Source organism: Lonchura striata, chromosome Z (assembly GCF_046129695.1).
Source record: "Lonchura striata isolate bLonStr1 chromosome Z, bLonStr1.mat, whole genome shotgun sequence".
Classification (NCBI taxonomy): Eukaryota; Metazoa; Chordata; class Aves; order Passeriformes; family Estrildidae; genus Lonchura; species Lonchura striata.
This window is the reverse complement of record NC_134642.1, coordinates 69,605,147-69,623,386: the sequence shown is the minus strand read 5'-3', so window position 1 is coordinate 69,623,386 and position 18,240 is coordinate 69,605,147. Positions and strand designations below refer to the sequence as shown.

General features: G+C 37.0%; 1 protein-coding gene across 3 annotated transcripts in view; it reads left to right on the top strand.

Moving 5' to 3' along the window:
• PCSK5 (proprotein convertase subtilisin/kexin type 5) overlaps window positions 1-18,240 on the top strand; it is a 228,665-nt gene that overhangs the window by 12,825 nt on the left and 197,600 nt on the right. For all 3 annotated transcript variants that reach the window (XR_002466431.3, XM_021541528.3, XM_021541527.3), the window contains exon 2: window positions 11,478-11,582. Coding sequence is in view for 2 of the 3 variants with exons in the window: in XM_021541528.3 (XP_021397203.2) it covers window positions 11,478-11,582 (105 nt within the window). In the remaining variant the exon portion in view is untranslated. The remainder of the gene's footprint in view (window positions 1-11,477; window positions 11,583-18,240) is intronic.

Below are 18,240 nucleotides of genomic sequence, written 5' to 3'. Positions count from 1 at the left end.
CAGGCTTACATATGGAGACATAAATAAAGAATATTGACAGACCTTACTTTTACACACAAAAAAGTGTAAACTTCTGTACAGCTCTAGCAATAGTCAAGTAAAATAGATTAATATGTCAGTAACCTGCGTTCTGGACAAGTTTCATGCTTTTCTGCTTTTCTGTATTTCGTTAAACATGTTGTACAGAGTGGAAGATACCAGATTTCACTGGAGTACAATGTTCAGGAAGGGTGATCTAGGTTAACTGTACAAGAGGATTGTATTTTCTGCCTGTGCACTGCACATAGATGAACTTAACTCAGATATTCCCACAAGTCACTTCTTTATAACTCTTTGGTAAATTATATTGGTAATAGAAGAGGAAATTGCTTAAAGCACGTCTCATGAGAAAGTCAGTTAAATGAAAACATTGTACTTCCTATGACTAGTAAGAGCTGAATTCAGATTTGTAAGACAAAGTACAGCATGAAAAGGTTTATTGCTGGCAATATAAATGGTCGCTGTAAACAGTACGACTAGTGTAAGTCACCACATTAGTAATTTTGAACAGTATATTCACATATTAATGTGCTTAGGAGTTTTATATTGATGTTGAAATAACTGAATGCAAATATAACTATAATTTCTACTGTTGTAGAAGAACTGCGCAGTAACCCCATTAGATTAGACTGCTCTTGATTTATGCCTCTGAAATTCTATAATTTCAACAGTTATTTCTGACTTGCAGTTTTGTAAGTGAGAAGGTACTTGATCTTATGGGGCTGGGTAGATGTTTACAAGTTTTAGAACAGAGATGATGCCTATGAAATATTTCAGAATCAAGATTTAAAAGGAAATGAATATGTGCATTGCTTGTTGTGACACTTTTCTTGCAGTAGTTTGTTAAAAAAATAAAACCTCTTAACTAACTTTTATACTGTTCGCATGAATGAAGTAGCTTGGTCAGAACTTTGTCAAGTCTCATTCTTAATGCTTTATAATTACATGTATGAGAGCACAGGTGAAGAAACATTACAAAGAAACCATAGTCTTTAGAGCCTGGAACAGCTAGTAATGTATGGTATGTGGCAGTTCTGTTTGTTACTGTAACAAACATTCATGACACTGCATGAGTATGCATCCTCATTTTACATTTGTTTTGTGACGCAATATGAAATAGGATTGGAAGTCAATAAAACAGAGGCAAAGCTCACTTCAGTTGATGCAGTATATAATTTGGAAATTTTAAATTGCAGATTATTAAGTTAGGAAAGGGAAAAAAATTTCAGAAAGCAATGGCAATTTAATTGACTCCTCAAAATGGCTTTTTGATGGCTTCATCAAAATGATGACTGTGGTAATGAAACAAACTGATCATATTGCCTAACAGCATCTTTGCGGATAAAAAATATATTTTTTATGGCTTGAACTTTCAAATGCATGATGACTGCATTGAAGTCACTCTAAATACTGCAAAGGTTACTTTTGTTTGTTCAGCATAATATAAATAGTCTTTGTTACACTCATTTTTATTTGCAGAAACAAGGTGGTGACTCACTGGGGTTCACAAAAAGGGGCATAAGCTACCATTTATATTATGTTGGGTTTTGAATTGAAAAGAAATTATAGAAAAGATGAATGAGAATGAAGGAAGTAATTTATTTCCTTTTGAGCATTTTGATGAAAAATGTAACATTGCCTGGAACTGCAAGCCCATGGTCACAGGTTTGCTGAGTAACATTGCATTACTTTATTTGACAGGGATGTGAGCTTCCCAGCTGCTGCAGTGCTCCAAAGGCAAAGCTCACAGTTGCAGTTATTAATTCCTGTAATTACTGTACTTGAATTTTAAGATTTGACATGACAAATGTGGAAATGGCTCACTTCACCATCTCCCCCAGATGTTTTAGGCTGATATATTTGTTGGTGTCTATAGTTCATATAAGCCCCTCTACCACTGCCTGTCCAATAATTAAGGACCTGTTCATTGATTTTTAGCTATTTTTTTGAACATCATTCTAATAGTCACAATCTGTTTATTAGTCCTAGAGAAGAGGTGGATGAAACCCTTACCAACCTTCAAAGAAATTTTTCAAGCACTATAATGGCATTTTTTTCAATTTAATGCTTGGACAATCAACACAGTTTCCAATGTATCTTCAGCTTCTTTCTTTTTATTAATGCTTAACATCACTGAGGGCATATTTGTATGCCCTCATCTGTAGGGAAGTGTTCAAAGGTTGCTAATACACAGCACAGCTCAGATATTGTCCCCCCACAAAGACTGATGCATGTTCTTAGAGCTGCAGCTGCAACAGAGAAGGGTAGGGGTCAAGCTCAAGCCCTGCTTCTTTCATAACCTTTGCGAAGAATATGTATTTACTGGGGGCTCCTGTTACCTCTGGCATGTAAGGCTTTGCTGCTCAACCATGTAGGCCTCAAACATAATTTTCACAGTGTCTTTATTCAGGCAGCTTCTCCTTGGCTTTATTTATCTGATGGGTGTCTTTGGGATTTCTCCTTTTATGATTTGGCTTCAGTATTGCTTTTTTACCTGCACTTTTTGAAGTAGCACTGTTTTTAATTAGATATAATCAAAGTATATTTTTATTTTAAAAAATCATTTAACCTCTCCCACTTCTCAGAACTCAGTAAGGCAGAGAGTTCATAATTTCAATAACAGGATTTACACAAACATATAATCAAAAAAGGATGTCTCAGTCCTGTTTAGAAGGATTGTTCCTCCTATATAGTAGTGTAGATTCAATTAATATAAATCTTAGTATGATCTGGCATGTATTAGAATTAAGGCTATGATACAGTTTGAATTTATTCTTTCTAATACCCCAATTAATCTTATCTGCTGATTTGTACTAAAACTTGTTTGCATTAGAAACTTTCTATGGTTTTCTCATGATATAAACCACTTTATATTGCTGTTTGGTTGTTAGGTTTTTTCTCTTTATTTTTCATAGTAATTCCATGTGCTAAATAGGATTACCAAGAGAGCACTAAAGTACTGTAATTTCAAAAAGCAGAATTTCATTTGACAGTATTTGTTTTAAAATACAATTATACAAAGTAACCTTTTTACAGAAAGTGTGATGTAGGAAGCTTTTTCCAATTCACCTCAACTTTTAAAAGTAATGGATCAGCTAGGAGTCTCAGGGGAAACATAATTTGGTCTATGTTTCTAACTCTGTTTTATAATATATTTTCAGTACAGCATTCCTCTGTATGGAAAATTAGCACTTTGATTTTTAAAAATAGTTTAGAATTCTACATTTAAATGTAGCTTTTAGTTTTAATTAAATTATATTTTAGAATTGAGATGAAAAATATGCTTAAGTTATATTCTGCAATGCAGTAGAAAGCCTGGAAAAGTTAAATTATGAGAAAACTACTTTTATAGACTTAATCCCAAATCAAATAGACCGGCTGTCTTGGTTTTAGACAATGAGCACTCTGAAATGAGTAGCATCCCCCTTGATTCCAACCAATCCTGTTCCACCAGTAACAAATAAGGTATGAATAGGTTCAAGTGGAAAAAAAAACCCCAAACCGGTTTAGTAACAGAATGCCAACAGGCAAGGGAAAAAACAGTAATTAACTTTTTGATAGCAAACTGCTGTATCTCACAATCCCCAGGGAACAAAGAGAGGCCCCAGTGCTGGAAATGCCCTTTCACAAAGATGTGTCCAGCTAGGGATCGCCACACGGCTGGAGGACAAGGGGAAGATGGTGTCACAGCTTCCCTTCCAAGGTGGCACTCTCTAGACAGCCGCATCTTTCCCTTTGGAGCGGGAAGACAGTGGACTTGTACTGGCTTGACCAGCAGTCCCCTGTGGAACTCAACCAAAGGCAGCTCAAAACCACCAAATGCAGCCTCTCTGAGATGCACAAAACCCCCCAAAACTAAAAGAGAATCCGAAAAGGGAAGACAAAACCTTTGCCTGAGCAAAGACCAAACAGCTCATGAAGCAAATAATATGTGGCAAAGAACCGGAAGCTGCCAATGAGAGACGATTTTAAAAAATGCCCATGACACCATTTCCAGGCACACACACAGCAAGGCCTTGTAGGGTCTTACAGTAACAATTTTTGAGCATAGATAGATATGGAACACAATAATATAACTGTAAAAAATCATAACTTTGATACTGAATTAGAATGATATAAAAAATTATAACTGACCTCAGAATATTGATGTGTTTTACTCCTACTAACAAAGGCAAATTAAAAGGCTGAAGTTTATTTTTCAATTGAAAGACTATGCTACTTTAGTCTTAAAACAAAATACAGCAGCATGTAAGCAATAGTAGTGACAATATCTTAAAGAACATAAGGCTGAGATACTTTATTTTAATGGCTGTTTTTAATTTTTGGCACAAGCTATTTAAAAAGCCAAACTAGCTCAAGGCAAGTGCCCAGACAAAATTTCTCCATTCAAATAACTGAAACATAAAAAATACAAAAGAAGGCTAAAATGGTGTATTTTAATTCAGTAAGGTGATATGCTTTCCTCTCTATTTAAAGGGAAGGAGAAGGAATGGCAGTAGTTAAATGGTAAAGTGTTGCATTCCCACCATGGTGAAGAGATGCAATGTGATTTGCTTCTATGTATTGTGATGTTTTTGCTGAAATAGCCATGTGATTTTTTTAAACTGCGCTCTTTTGCAGTTTTCATTTCATATGCAGGTGGTTTAGGGGGATCCTGTCCTTCAAACTGAAGATTCAATAAACTGTACAAGAACTCCTGCTTACAGTATAGCCTTTTCTCCATCTAAGAGACTCAAAAAATTCTTCAGAAAGAAGGGATGTATGTAAGTCCAAGCCCAGCTTGTTCAGTTTCACTATTCAGAAGCAACAACACTTTGCAGACATCATGTCCATTTAAAACAAACCTGAAGAAAAGGGAATATGGGAGAAGAAGATATGAATCTTGAGAAAAAGATCATACCTCGATCATACAAAGACATCTCCACAATATGGGCAGTTGAATTTCTGTTAGTTAAACAATTAAAAAAAAAATCAATTTGATATTACGTTTGGGAGAGACAGAGCCCTCATCTCAGTCTGCAGCTCAGATGTCTGAGGAGCTCTGCAGCTGTCCTTACGGCAGTTGGTCCTGCAGCCTCAGTATGCTGGAGATCTGTCAGTGCTGACCTAATGGTGGGGTTTTGGAGAAAAGAGCTGGAGGCTGAGAAAGTGTGGTCACTACTGTAGTATCTTATGGTGGAAAAACCCCATGCCAGTCCCCCCAAAAACTCCACTACACAGTTCTGTTCCTTGCAATATAAGTTGAGTTTAGTTTCCACATCTGGAATGAACATGACCTTTCCAGATATGGGTACTTTAATTTGGGTGGATCAGTGAACAGCTAACACCTTCTGCAGAGCTTTCTTGCTCCGAAATGCTGAACCAGAACCCTGGTTTTAAGATGCTTAATACTTCCTTGTCTGGAGTGACTCAAGAAGGAGAAGGAGTGGCAGTTTTCTGTAGTATCATTGAACCCATTTACACCTAGGGATAATGACTAGCCAATAGGTCAAAATTAAAGGCGATGAGTTTGCCTTGTGAGATTTCAGATTTACATTTGAAGTTCTTTTTGCACCTGGTCTTGTTAAACATTTTAAGATTCCTATGGGCTCACTTTTCATGCTTGTCCTGGTACCTCTTAATGATACCCCATTTGTCTGCTGTGTCAGCTGCACCACTCAGCTTGGTGTCCTTCCAGGCCATTTTGTCATTCTTTTATTCTATGTGTGCTGGTTTTAACAACCAACAGGGAACTAGACTTCAAATACACTACTTTCAGTCACCCCTTCTGATAGTGGAGGGACAATAAGGACATATTATGTGATGAAAATAACAATTTACTAAAATCACTATAACCACAACAGTAACAATAGTAAAAAAGTATACAAAAATAAGGTGGCTTACCCACAAAAGAACATTCACCACCAGGAAAAAAAAAACTGCTTCTCAAAGATAACACCAGGTGTGGTCTCCAAACAAAGGCAATATGGTGAGGAGAGCTTCCACAGTATAGTGTTCTCCCCTACCCTTCCACCGAGCCTAAAAAGAGTGGAAAACAAGGACAAAACAAAACCTGGAAGCCAGTTCATTTGATAAAAGGAATTGTGCAGCTGCTGGCTAAGCTCTGTCCTCTGCACTTGCTTGAACTGCCGCCTCCAGCTCTCTGCTGCCTGGAGCTGTCCACTTCAATGCCACAACTCCCATAGTAGCACTCCAGAGGAAAAATGGGAAGAGGGAAAAAAACTGTTGGGTAGCAGAAGGGACCAAGTCCACTCTGGCTTAAGAGGAAGTCCATTCTGCTCTTGTGACCAAGGCAAGAGCAGTGAATTCCCAGTTTCGGGCCCTGGCTTTTTTCTGTCGAAGCTATCCCCCCCCCCAGCCATGATGTGGGTGGTATCAAATAAACAATGCTAAAAACTCCACCACCTTTTCTCTTTACTGGGACACTATGAAAATGTTTCAAATGTTGTCACATTATACAGAATACACCAGAAAATGTATTTTAGAGACAAATGAAAATGCTTCAATTTGAAAAAAATGTAAAAGTTTGAAATAGGGTTGAAATTATTTTGTTAAAATGAGATGATAATAGTAAACTTCATAAGCTTTCTCATCTCTCTGGTTTTGATATTTTCTTCTGTCAAGGACTTTAACACTTTGGAAATTTTTTGCTGTTATAAAAATGGGAAGTGTCATACCTTCATCTCCATGTAAAATATAATCCTTTGCCTATTTATAATGATTTATATTCCAGCTCTGCAGAGGGGTAGCAGATCACTGCTTCTTTGGTACTTTTATTGTCTCACTGAGTTCAGAATCACATTTGTACCTGATCTGTCTTCCTTTCCAAATCCATTTAGGAGCAAATTCATTAAAACCCGGGAGAAATGGGGAATCTTAAAATATATCCTTCAATTCACCAAATCAGTAGCGTATTATTTTCTAATCAGCCCTCTGGGAGAAGAGCACTTTGCACCTAGATGTTTAGAAGATTTGTCTCCTAAAAAAAAAAAAAAATTGTTTGCAAGCTTTGAAACATCTCTTAAGCCCAGTAGCTGGAATGCCTTCCCTACCCTTGTTCAGCTACACAGAAATTTTAGTCAGTTTAGTTTCAGAGCTTAGTCAGATAGATCAGTTTGGTGACCATATAGATATATTTGAAGTATGTTTAACAGTCATCTTTAGCATTTGTATTTCGTTACAAAGTTCATGGGACACAGTGCACATGTAGGTTAATTTATTCAGTACTTATGTTCTAAATTATCTTACTCTTGCCCTGGACTATAAAATAACATATGGAAGAAATATTTTTCAAGAGGAAGCTTAGAAAGTTTGGTTCTTGTTTCATGATATCTTTGAAATCAAAACATTTTCTCAACTTTAAATAGAAAATAGGACCTGGTAAGTATAAATTTAATGTAAATATGTGTATGCTTTGGTTTTCAGGAACACCACAGTAATATTGTAGGATTGTTAGCTCCTCAAAACTGAAATAATTCCTGGAATTATTTTGTCCTTGAATAGACATAGTATAGTACAACTAAAATGTACGTATAGATCTGTTGAAAATGTTTATCTACAAACACTACTTGTAAAGAGATTAGGTCTTCCCTACACCCACTGCCCATTCTTTTTCCTTTGGCCAGGAAATATTTCCCTATTCCTTTTTAAAGAAATCATGCCCTCTGTATAAAAAAAAGTAGACTACAACGATTCCTCAAGGATATATGGTTGAAACTGCCAGCAATCTCTAGCAGTAGTAGAGTAGTTAGCTCTATTGTTTCTGTCTTTATATTGCTTTTCTCTGAGAGTGCCTCTAGGACCTGGGAGTTAGAAGTATATAAAACAATTTAACAAGAACATACACAATGAGAAGTTTTATTGTGCCATAGTTACATGGTTTAATTCTTCCTAGTGGTTCAAGGTATTGGAAGGTCTAAGTAAATTCCCATTAAGGTAAGAGAAGGCAAAAAAGCTTTTAGTAATGCTGGTGTTACTTTGCTGTGAAAGGCACTGGCATTTACTGGATATGAATTTAATTACACTTAAAAGATTTGGGCTTGTTTTAATTTCTTTTCAATTATGAACTAAAGTTGTACATCTCACAATTCTAAGTGATCCAGTATTATTATCTGAAAACTAATGGTGTTTGGAAGACATAGCATTGCAACTACTATACATAATTGCAAGGGCTTAATTCTGTCTCCACAGCCAAGTTTTCAGAGAGAGTAGATCTGAACAAGGATTACAAAGGCTCATGCTGTCCCCCTTGGGATGGAAGCATGCAGATGTCTCCAGTATGTTCCATGGATGGCTAGTTCTTCTAAACTGTAGAACCTCCAGGAGTGCATTAGGTAATCTCCTAAATTTACTGGTTTGGATGCCCTCAGAGTGGTCAGCTAGAGTTAAACTAGTGTAAGACAAAACACAGGACTGAATAGCTTTAGCACATTGAGAGCTTTGTAGCTCAAGACAGGATGGATGCTTATTTTCGTTGCAATATAGCCTTTCTATTTAAACAGTTCTGTGAAGTTGTAAAATCCAGTTACCTGTCTGAGCTGTCTTTTCAGTAACATGTGGCTTTTTAGACACACTCAGACAAAGTAGTGGATTTCTAACGCACTCTGAAAGCAGCAAGAAAAGTCTAGAAAAGTTCAGGTACCTTTATAGGTTACTGGTGTGGTGAGTATGCCCTTTACAGGTCTTTGAAGACTTACGAAGCAATACTAATGTCACTTCAATCTTAGCTAGCACTAGCACTTCAGTCTCATTTGAGACTACTAATAAGTCCAGGAAACATCCAGGAAGTAACTGTTTACATCCTTCTGTCTCAGGGAAGCATGCTATCACTTGCACTTAAACTAAACCTGGCACCAAATTTCAGTGATTGTTATAAATAATAGTAATGTAAAAAGAGTGCAACAGAAACCTGATGCTACTGGATTGTATTTGCCAGAAGCTCTTAAAATCAGAATAAACTTCAGTTGCTGTAGTCAAAAGTAATGGAGTAAAACAGAGTAGAAGAGAATAGAATAGGATAGAATAGAATTGGACAGTGGTCATCTAACTGACAAATTCAGGGCTGACCAACAATTACAACACATCATTAAGAGCCTCATAATCCAAATGCCTCATAAATACTGATAGACTTGGGGCATTCACAACCTCCCCAGCAAACTTGTTTGACTATCCTCTTGGTAAAGAAACACATTCTAAAGTTCAGTATGAACCTCCCTTGATGCCATTCTGAACCTTTCTGACACATCACTGAATCCTAGTAGGAAGAGATAAGCATCTTCATCTCCTTGTCCCCTCCTCAGGAAGCTGTAGAGAGCAACGAGGTTACCCCTCAGCCTACTATTCTCCAAGTCAAAGTGCTCAGCTCCACTTCACAAGCCATGCCTTCCAGACTTACCCCACCTTTGTTGGCCTCCCCTGGATGCATTCAAGGAGGCCTCATCCTTCTTATCCTTCTCAACCTTCTTAAATTGTGGGGCCCAGACTTGTAGAGAGTGCTCTAAATGAGGCTTGCCAAAGCTGAGTATGGTGAGATAACCACCTCCTTTGTCTGACTGGTTATGCAGTATTTGAAGTACTCCAGGATGCAGTTTGGCCTCATGGCTGCCCAGATACATGGCTGACTCACATGTAACTTAATGTCAGCCAGCACCTACAGGTCTCTGTCTGCAGGGCTGCTGTCCAGCCACTTCACTCCCATTTCACACTTGTGCCTGGTGTTACTTAATCCCCAGTACAGAATCCAAAATTTAAACTTCAAATTTCATACCATTAATCATAGCCTAATGCTCTGATCTGTCCAGATGCATCTGCAAGGCCTTTGGTCTCTCAAGAGGATCAACAGCATCTCCCAGTTTGGTGTCATCATCAAATATGCTAATGGAGCATTTAAATCCTACATCCAGATTGTTGTTAAACATATTGAACAGAGCTGGTCTAGGACTGAGCCCTGAGGAACAGGACTGTTGACTGGCCACCAGCCAGATGTAACCCAGTTCACTACAACTGAGCTCACCTGTACTGTGGAGGTGTGCCACTTCAGCTGGAATTGCCTTTCAGAGAGAGGGCAGCATGAAAATTACTCTACTACTGATAAGCTCATTAGTCTTAGACAAACCAATTCCTATTTAATTTATGATAAACTAAATTAATTGAACTGAATGTTTTGGTATTTTGTTGCACTAGATATAAGTTACCCTTCCCAAAATGAAGATTTTGATGGACCACTCACAGAGACTAATGTTATTATCCTAGATCCAGTTTTCCCTATTAGTCAAATTAATTTAAATTGTTGCTGTTTTCTGTCAGTATCAGTATTTTCTTCGAAGTCTATCAAAATTTCTCAAGACTTTTGTTTTCAAATATTCTAAATATTCTTGGTATTTGTGAATGATTTATATCCAGTTCTCTTCAAGTCTTTACTGCTGAGCTCTCAAGTTTCCTGCACGTGTATTGTTATAGATGCAAATTAGGAAATCTGAGGGTTTTTTTTAAGGTGAAAGTTTTCAAGTGTTGCTCCATCATCTTTGATGGTATCATTTAGCTCTATTTGGAAAGCCAAGCCTGTTTCATGAGGTCACTTTGAGTTTTAATTTGAAATTACAGAAGCCTCAATTGTCCCCTTTTTGCTCATCATTAAGGAACTTGAAACTAAATTATGAAGTATCTTACAAGATTTACAGTGCACTAGTAGGTCAAATTCCAAATGAGCTGGAGGGGCATTCTCCCAAAAGCAAGGAGACTGAATGTTAGTTTGTAGCTGTGTGAAACAGGTTTCAAGTTAAAAATGAAAAATGAAAGCAAATATATTGATGACTCTGGAAAGGAAGATTTATTTTTCAATTGTGAAGGCCACATCACTTCAGTATTTATGTTTCTATTATGAAGGGATGAGTAAGAAGTAGTTTTATTACACTGTTATGAAATTTGCATATTATCCTATGAAGTTACCATTTCTATCTTTCTGTTTGCTCTCAGAACAGGAAAACTATTCCTGTTGTATAGTCTGATGCTGTGAATGTCCTTTTTATAATTTAATTACATAAATAACCAAGTCTAGTGTGTTTTACATTACATTTCCTTAAGCAAACTAAATGGAATGCTATTTAATGATTTTTATACTTGCTGTTTGAGAACAAGTTTGGATATAAATTGATACAGACTTACCTGAAGTATGGCATATAAATTAAACATTAAAAAGGTAGATACAGCTAGACTAAGCAGCTCAGTTATAATCTTCGGTTATGCAGTTACTGCCTCAAGGATACTTCGTCTACTTCATATCATATGTCCTTCTTTTGAAAGATGATCAGTGGGTTCAAGTAACATTTCAGCTCAGAGGAAATTGCATAATTTATAGACTTTCCAAAATGAAAAACAGGAAACCAGTTTCATTAAATTAAGTCTTCCACTCCTTTTTTTTTTCTTTTCTGCTCTTACAGATTGGAACATTGAAGGACTACTACCACTTCTATCACAGTAAAACAATTAAAAGGTCAGTTCTCTCAAGCAGAGGCACCCACAGCTTCATTTCAATGGAACCAAAGGTAAGAAAATCCATGCATGTGTCTGAGGAAAAAGCCGTTGCATTTTTTATATGAAATACTATACCAGAGGACATTCACCAGAGTGGCATATAGCATTACAAGAATTACCCTATCTGTTTTCTAAGGTTCTACTTCTCATTAAAACATTGTAAAGAAGATACCATACTATGAACTGTATGCTATTCTTGGAACATAAGGTGCACAGTTATTCCTAGATGAATACTTGAATTTTGACAATGCACTAATCACTATGTGCTATGCTACTGTGCTATGTGCTACTGTGCTATGCTTCTCTGCAAAATCATACGCATAAGATTTATGTCTGCTGATCCTTTCTGTGAAGCAACCAGCTTTAAAAATAAAAATGGGCAATGTGGGATGATACAGTGTTCAGAGGAAAGATTCTCTTGGTTTTTTTTTTTAATGTCTTCTTTTGGACTTGGTCTGTGAGGGATTAAAAAGAGTACTCTTTTCTGTGGTCCGTTTGGTAGTTTTACTGATCTTTATTTTAAGATCTGCATGAAAAATGGAGACATTTTTTTGTAACATACACTATAATAGGTAACTGTCAACACAGTTTAATTACTGGTTTATTGTTCAATCAGTATCCTACCCACAACACACTTTTGATTGAATCCTTTAATTTCAGTGATTAGTAGTTTATTCACTGACTGCCTCTGGATTGGATTGCCTCTGGTTTTCTTTTAGAAGAAAAGTTTGCTGAAGATCCCATTAGCCTTTTTTATGCTGTTCATGCAATGAAGTCTTGCCAACAAACCCCCGGGCCCCTGGTGTGGTAATAACAGAGTCAAGCTTTTTTAAATTATTGGATGATGAATGTTCTCTGTGAAGGATTTGTCAGGTTTTACTTAACAAATCATTTATGAGAAGTAAAAGTTACTGGTGAAAGAGTTTGAACACTGTACAAATTGAGCATCATATAGGAATACTTCTGCCATCTGGAAAATTGTGTTTAGGTCTGAAGTTCCTCTTGAGGATGGGACAAGATGAGGAATGTACACAGAAAACTGTGCTCAGTCCTCTGTTGATAAGCCTGAAGTGCTTAACCCTTTGAGAGCACCAACAGCTCTGCTGAGCAGTGTACACTAGGGCTTAGTATAAAAGTGGTCAGGGCCCAAATCTCTGTTCCCATGAGTACTGAGACTACCACTCAAACAGCAAGCATATAGAACAGATAAAAATGCAAAAGGAAGGGAAAGTGTTCATATCTGCATCAGTCCATGCTCTTTCCATATGCACAGAAGTGGAGCGATTAACACACAAATGTACAAGTTTGCGTGCATGTACCACCGTAAACTGTGCTTTTACAGCCAGCTTCCAGATACTCCATCTGCCTCTCCGGCAAGCAGTTCATACTACTTAGGCTAGAATAGTGACAGACTCTAAAGCAGAACACAGCAGAAAATCAAAATTATCATTTATATATTGTATCGTTTAGGTCTTGTCTCCAACCTGTGCTGTTTTTGGTATAGAATTTCTAAATTTCAAAACCATTGTTACATATCACTTCAATATTAAGAAGCTCTAGTGAGGCTTGTACAAGGTACCCAGCTCTGTTTATGATTCTGCACCCGAAGAGAAGCTGATGTTCTAAAACCTAGATCCGGCAAGAAGTGTTTGTATGATTAACTTTGTGATTGCTTCACTGAACCTGGGTTTGGGAACTCTTATATGGCTGCAGACATATCAATGAATGGACATGTATTTGTAGCATAAAGACAGACCCTTTGTCCTAAGTGTGTATAATATTTAATGGTTATTAAAGCAGACTGGAACTTTAATTATTCTACATAAGCCACTTCATTTAAAACAAAAGGTTTAATATTATATAAGGCACATTGCATTGCTGTAAGAATCTGAAAGTACTACACACTACTGTATTTATGAGTGGAATGGTATCTAATGACAATATTTGCTGCAGATAAGTCAGCATGAGTATTTCAGAACAAAGAAACACTGAGGTTTGTTTACTTTCCAAATAATGTAATGGCCATTCACTTAATGCTGAAAAAGCTCTCCCTGTTACATGTACATGGAATTAACCTGTTCTGTGTTTCTTCAAACATGGATCACTAATTTGCTCCTTTATAAAATTTTTAAGGATGGAATTCTGATTGAGTGGCAATTTGTTATGTAATTAGTCTGCATATAATTGAATAAATTATGAAATTTGGTATTTCTGAATTATTTTCATGGATAGTATTTGATTTCATTGTGTGAATGCACAATGAAAGATGTAGAACTAATAGAAAATCTTGTTATTGTGGATTTAAATTAATGAATTGCTTTGAAAATCTTTTGTTTGATTTTTATTCTTCTGGAAAAACCTCTTGACACTGTTATAAACAATATGAATAGATGTAACAGAGAACATAATAATTGGGCGTGGCACATAGTGCTGTGGCCTGGCTGACAAGATGGGGGTTGATCAGAGGTTAAACTTTATGATCTTCGAGGTGTTTGTCAGCCTTTTGTGATTCTGTGATAAACTGAACACATGTGGATTGCAGATTTTGACACTTCTCCTAGTGCTAGTCTCTATTAACCTCATATCATTTGTATTTAGGTGAAAAGGTAAAGGATATGCACTATAACACAGTTTTGTCAAATTGTCATCTACATCCTTACCTGGCAATGCTACCTGTTGTAATTTACAAAGATTAAACAGTTTTAGGAAAAGATGTGCAAGAAAGGCTGTAATTTCCTTAACATAGATTGTAATTGAGAAAATTTGAAACGCAGCTTTATTTACATCATCTTTCTCAGCCAGTGAATAGTTATGTGGTGTTTTGCATGTCCTAATGGGAAAATACAGAAGTGGAAGAAGTCTGTGGACTTACAGGAGACATCAAAGTCAACTGAATGAAATCTATTAACAGAGGTTTCTGGTCTCCCCAGCTTATGTGGTGTTTGTGGTTGGCCTTTGGCAGGGATCATTGAGAGCGCCACACTACAAATCAAGAGCTTTTTTAGCTTCTGAGTTTGCTCTGCAAAGTTATGTTGGTGATACTATAATGCATGAAACAATGGGAGTAGGAGCAAAAAAGAAGTGGGAAGATGTACAGAATGAGTCCATAATTGAAAGGTATCATGAAGCTCTAATTCAGCTATTAAATAGTTGAGTGTATTGATGGTAGACAATCTGCTGTAATGAGACTATTACAGCATTTCTAAGGCTGAGAAGAAAGAGCTGAGGTATGCCTCTGGGTTTGTTGCAGTGAGGAAATGAAGAGTCTCAAAGCGGGAAACATTGCAAGCAAGGATTGAAACCGTAGTCTGAAGGCCAGTCTTTTCATCAATAAAAATGATAAGGCAAACCAGGTGGAGCTTTTCTATTAGTAAAGAGATTGGAATTACAATGAAATGTGAGAGTTGAAGTGTCTGTGCATGACAATAGTACATGTAAATTAAATGGACAGCACATGTGGAAAGCCTATCTTTTTATTCTGAACTATTATATAAAATGAAGAGTTTTTAGTGAAGAGCTGTGATAATCAAATTTGTGATTCATATGATAAAAAATATCCCATAGAATAGGTAGGATAAATAATCCTAGAAGATGACTGTTCTTAAGGTAATAGAGGACAGATAAAAGATTGCTAATGTACTCAAATAGATATACTAAAGTTTATTCTGTTTTTCTCATGAGGTCCCCAGAGTCTTCCATCACAAAAGAGATCTGAAAGCCATCTGGCCCACAGTGATGCTAAAAACCATGGAATTAATAATTTGTTTTCCTGTAAAGCATGACATCAGCCAACTTTGGAGCATAGTGCATCTTTATCAATCTCTATTGAGATGGCATCTCATGTTTTTCTAATTTTAATGAATTTTGGGTAGGTTTATTTGGGATTTGAATCCTGTTTGATGGGTCATGAAAACATAAAGATTACATAAGCTAGAAACAGAAATATTTACAGTCTTACTGAAATAAGAAGTAAGGCTACCTTTACTTAAGGAAGATACTCTGCTTGAGCACCATTTTGCAGCAGTGTCATGCATTTGTTGCTCTACTCCAAGATCAGAATACTTGGGAAAATACTCTGAGACACTTACATTTTACACATCCTTATGTAACCACACACAGAGGGTAGCAGTGTGACGGAGGAGAAAGTCTTACCTTTGCCATATCAAGATAAACAGAACTCATGGTATCAGCATGTAAAATGCTGGCAAGCATTTCTTTGATGACACCAAATGATATAGCTGTTTTCAGAGGACAGGAAGGTAATGCCAGAAGCCTGTCCTTAAGTGTTCATGAGAGCGCAAAGGGGAGCAGAATTGTAGTAGCTGTGAGTAACCTGGTACTTTTAAAGCCATCACCATGGCTTAAAAGCTTAGAGAAATTAGATGAGAATGTTGTTATGGGTAAGGTGGTATTTAGTTGTTAAACCTTAATGAACAAAAAGATTTGTTAGACATACCGGAAAACACAGCAGTTAAACAGTGGGACCAGGTAAGTTACTGATGTCTGCATGGTTAGTCATAAATGTACAAACACACAGGGACTACTTGGTTGCAAAATAATAGGAACCATCATGCTCTTTTCATGTTCAGAGTTGTACTGGAAGTTAAGTTAGTTCTTAAATAATCCAGTATTCTTAAATAATCCGTTGTGGTCCCTGTAATTAATTACCTGAAAAAGCTTTTACATGAGCTATTCTTACATCTTTAACTTAGTAAAAATCAAGAATAGGTTTTGCTATTTTCAAGCAAAATTACTTTACTGGGTGAGTTAAAGCATGATCTGAATCACAATGAATGAGAGGGAATAGCAGTATCTTTCTTCGTCACCTGCCTCTGGAGTATTAATTAGTTTCATATAAACATGAGCAAATAGTCCTACAACTTGATTTTTTTTTTTCAGAGCTTTTAGAAATATGAAGTTGCTGTTCACTGATAAGAAATCTAGTAGATCTGCTAGTTAGTGTAATTCTAACTGTTCATTGTGCTGTAAATTTTGTATGAGTTGTTTGGTATTTTGTTTTCTTCATGGTAATTGAAACTTGTACTTATGGGGTGAATGTTACGTTAATTTTAGTTTAAATTATATTCATGTGCAGCAAAAATCCCTGGGAAATATGTGTTGCTTCAGCAGGAATCAAGAATATATTTTACGTGATGAGGCTGCATCACACTTATTTTCATTCATCACTCAATAATGACTTTTCAGCAGTTCAAAATGCGCTTAGACCTAGAATAAAACCAGAGATAAATCCCAGTGAATATAGCAATAAATTAGCTGCATTTGTAGCAGGTTTTTCCTTTATCACAGAATTCTATAATGGTTCAAGGCGGAAGAAACTTTTTGACAGTCATCTAGTCCAACCTGCCTGCAATGAGCAGGGACATCTTCAACTAGATCAGGTTGCTCAGAGCTCTGTTTGTCCTGACCTTGAATGTTTCAAGGGATGGGGCATCTACCTATCCTCTCTAGACAGCTTGGTCCAGGGTTTCACCACCCTCATTGTAAACAATTTCTTCCTTACATCTAATCTGAACTAACCCTCTTTCAGTTTAAAAACATTCCTCCTTGTCCTGTAGCAACAAGACCTCCTAAAAAATTTGTCCCCATCTTATTTGTCCCCTATACATACTGAAAAGCCTCAATAAGGTGTCCCTGGAGCCTTATTTTCCTGAGGATAAATAACCTCAAATCTCTCAGCCTTTCCAAATAGAAGCAGTACTTCAGCTCACTAACTATTTTGTGGCCCTTCTCTGGAATCACCAAGTCTTCCTTTACTGAGGACCCCAGAGTTGAATGCAGCACTCCAGGTGGGTTCTGCACCACCAACTCAATACCTTCAGTGCCCCACCCTTTTTATCACATTTTTGCAACATCACAGAAACTTATTTTTGGACCAGAGTGTTGTTTCTTTCTCAAAAAGAACCCTGGTTAAATTCCTGACCCTTCTTCCCATCCTGAGGTTTATCAGGATCTCTTTACCATCTTAAGAAAATAATGATATTGTCATGGTTTGACACTGGCACAATGCCAATGCCCCCATGAAAATGTAACTTCTCTATTGAATGTTGTGAAGTGGAATCGAGAGCAGAGCAAAGCAGACCTAAGCTTAATATCAAGGAAAAAAACTTTATTAAGCTACTACTACAAAAGGGAAAAAAAACGAAAGGAAAAAGGGAAAAAAAAAAGCACACAAAGATCAAAATGAAAACTTTGCAAAGCATTTTTCCTTTTACCACCCAACTCTAACAAACTACAGTGAGACACAATCTGGACTCCAATCAGGTTTCCATCCCCCAAACAATCAATACTCAGTCCATCGAGGGAACAGAGTCTCTCCTGTGCCACAGACCCCCCAAGAAAACACAGCTCCACATCCTGTGCTTCCATGTCACACATGGCACCGCCCAGAGAAAAGTTTGCCATGGTGACACTTCTCCTTTCCATGCACAGTGCTCTCACCACCAATGCATGGATGGACAGACTGCTTTTAGGATTTTTCTTTTCAAGGATGTCCTGCCAAGAGGGGAGAAAACAACAGTTTAGTCTTTTTATTGTTTGAGACCACAGTCCCCCCCCATTTTCCCATTTCCCCTGGGGCCGAGGGTCCAAGAACAGAGATCTTCTTCTCTTCTCCTTCTCTGAGGACAGAGGGCACCACCACAAACCCCC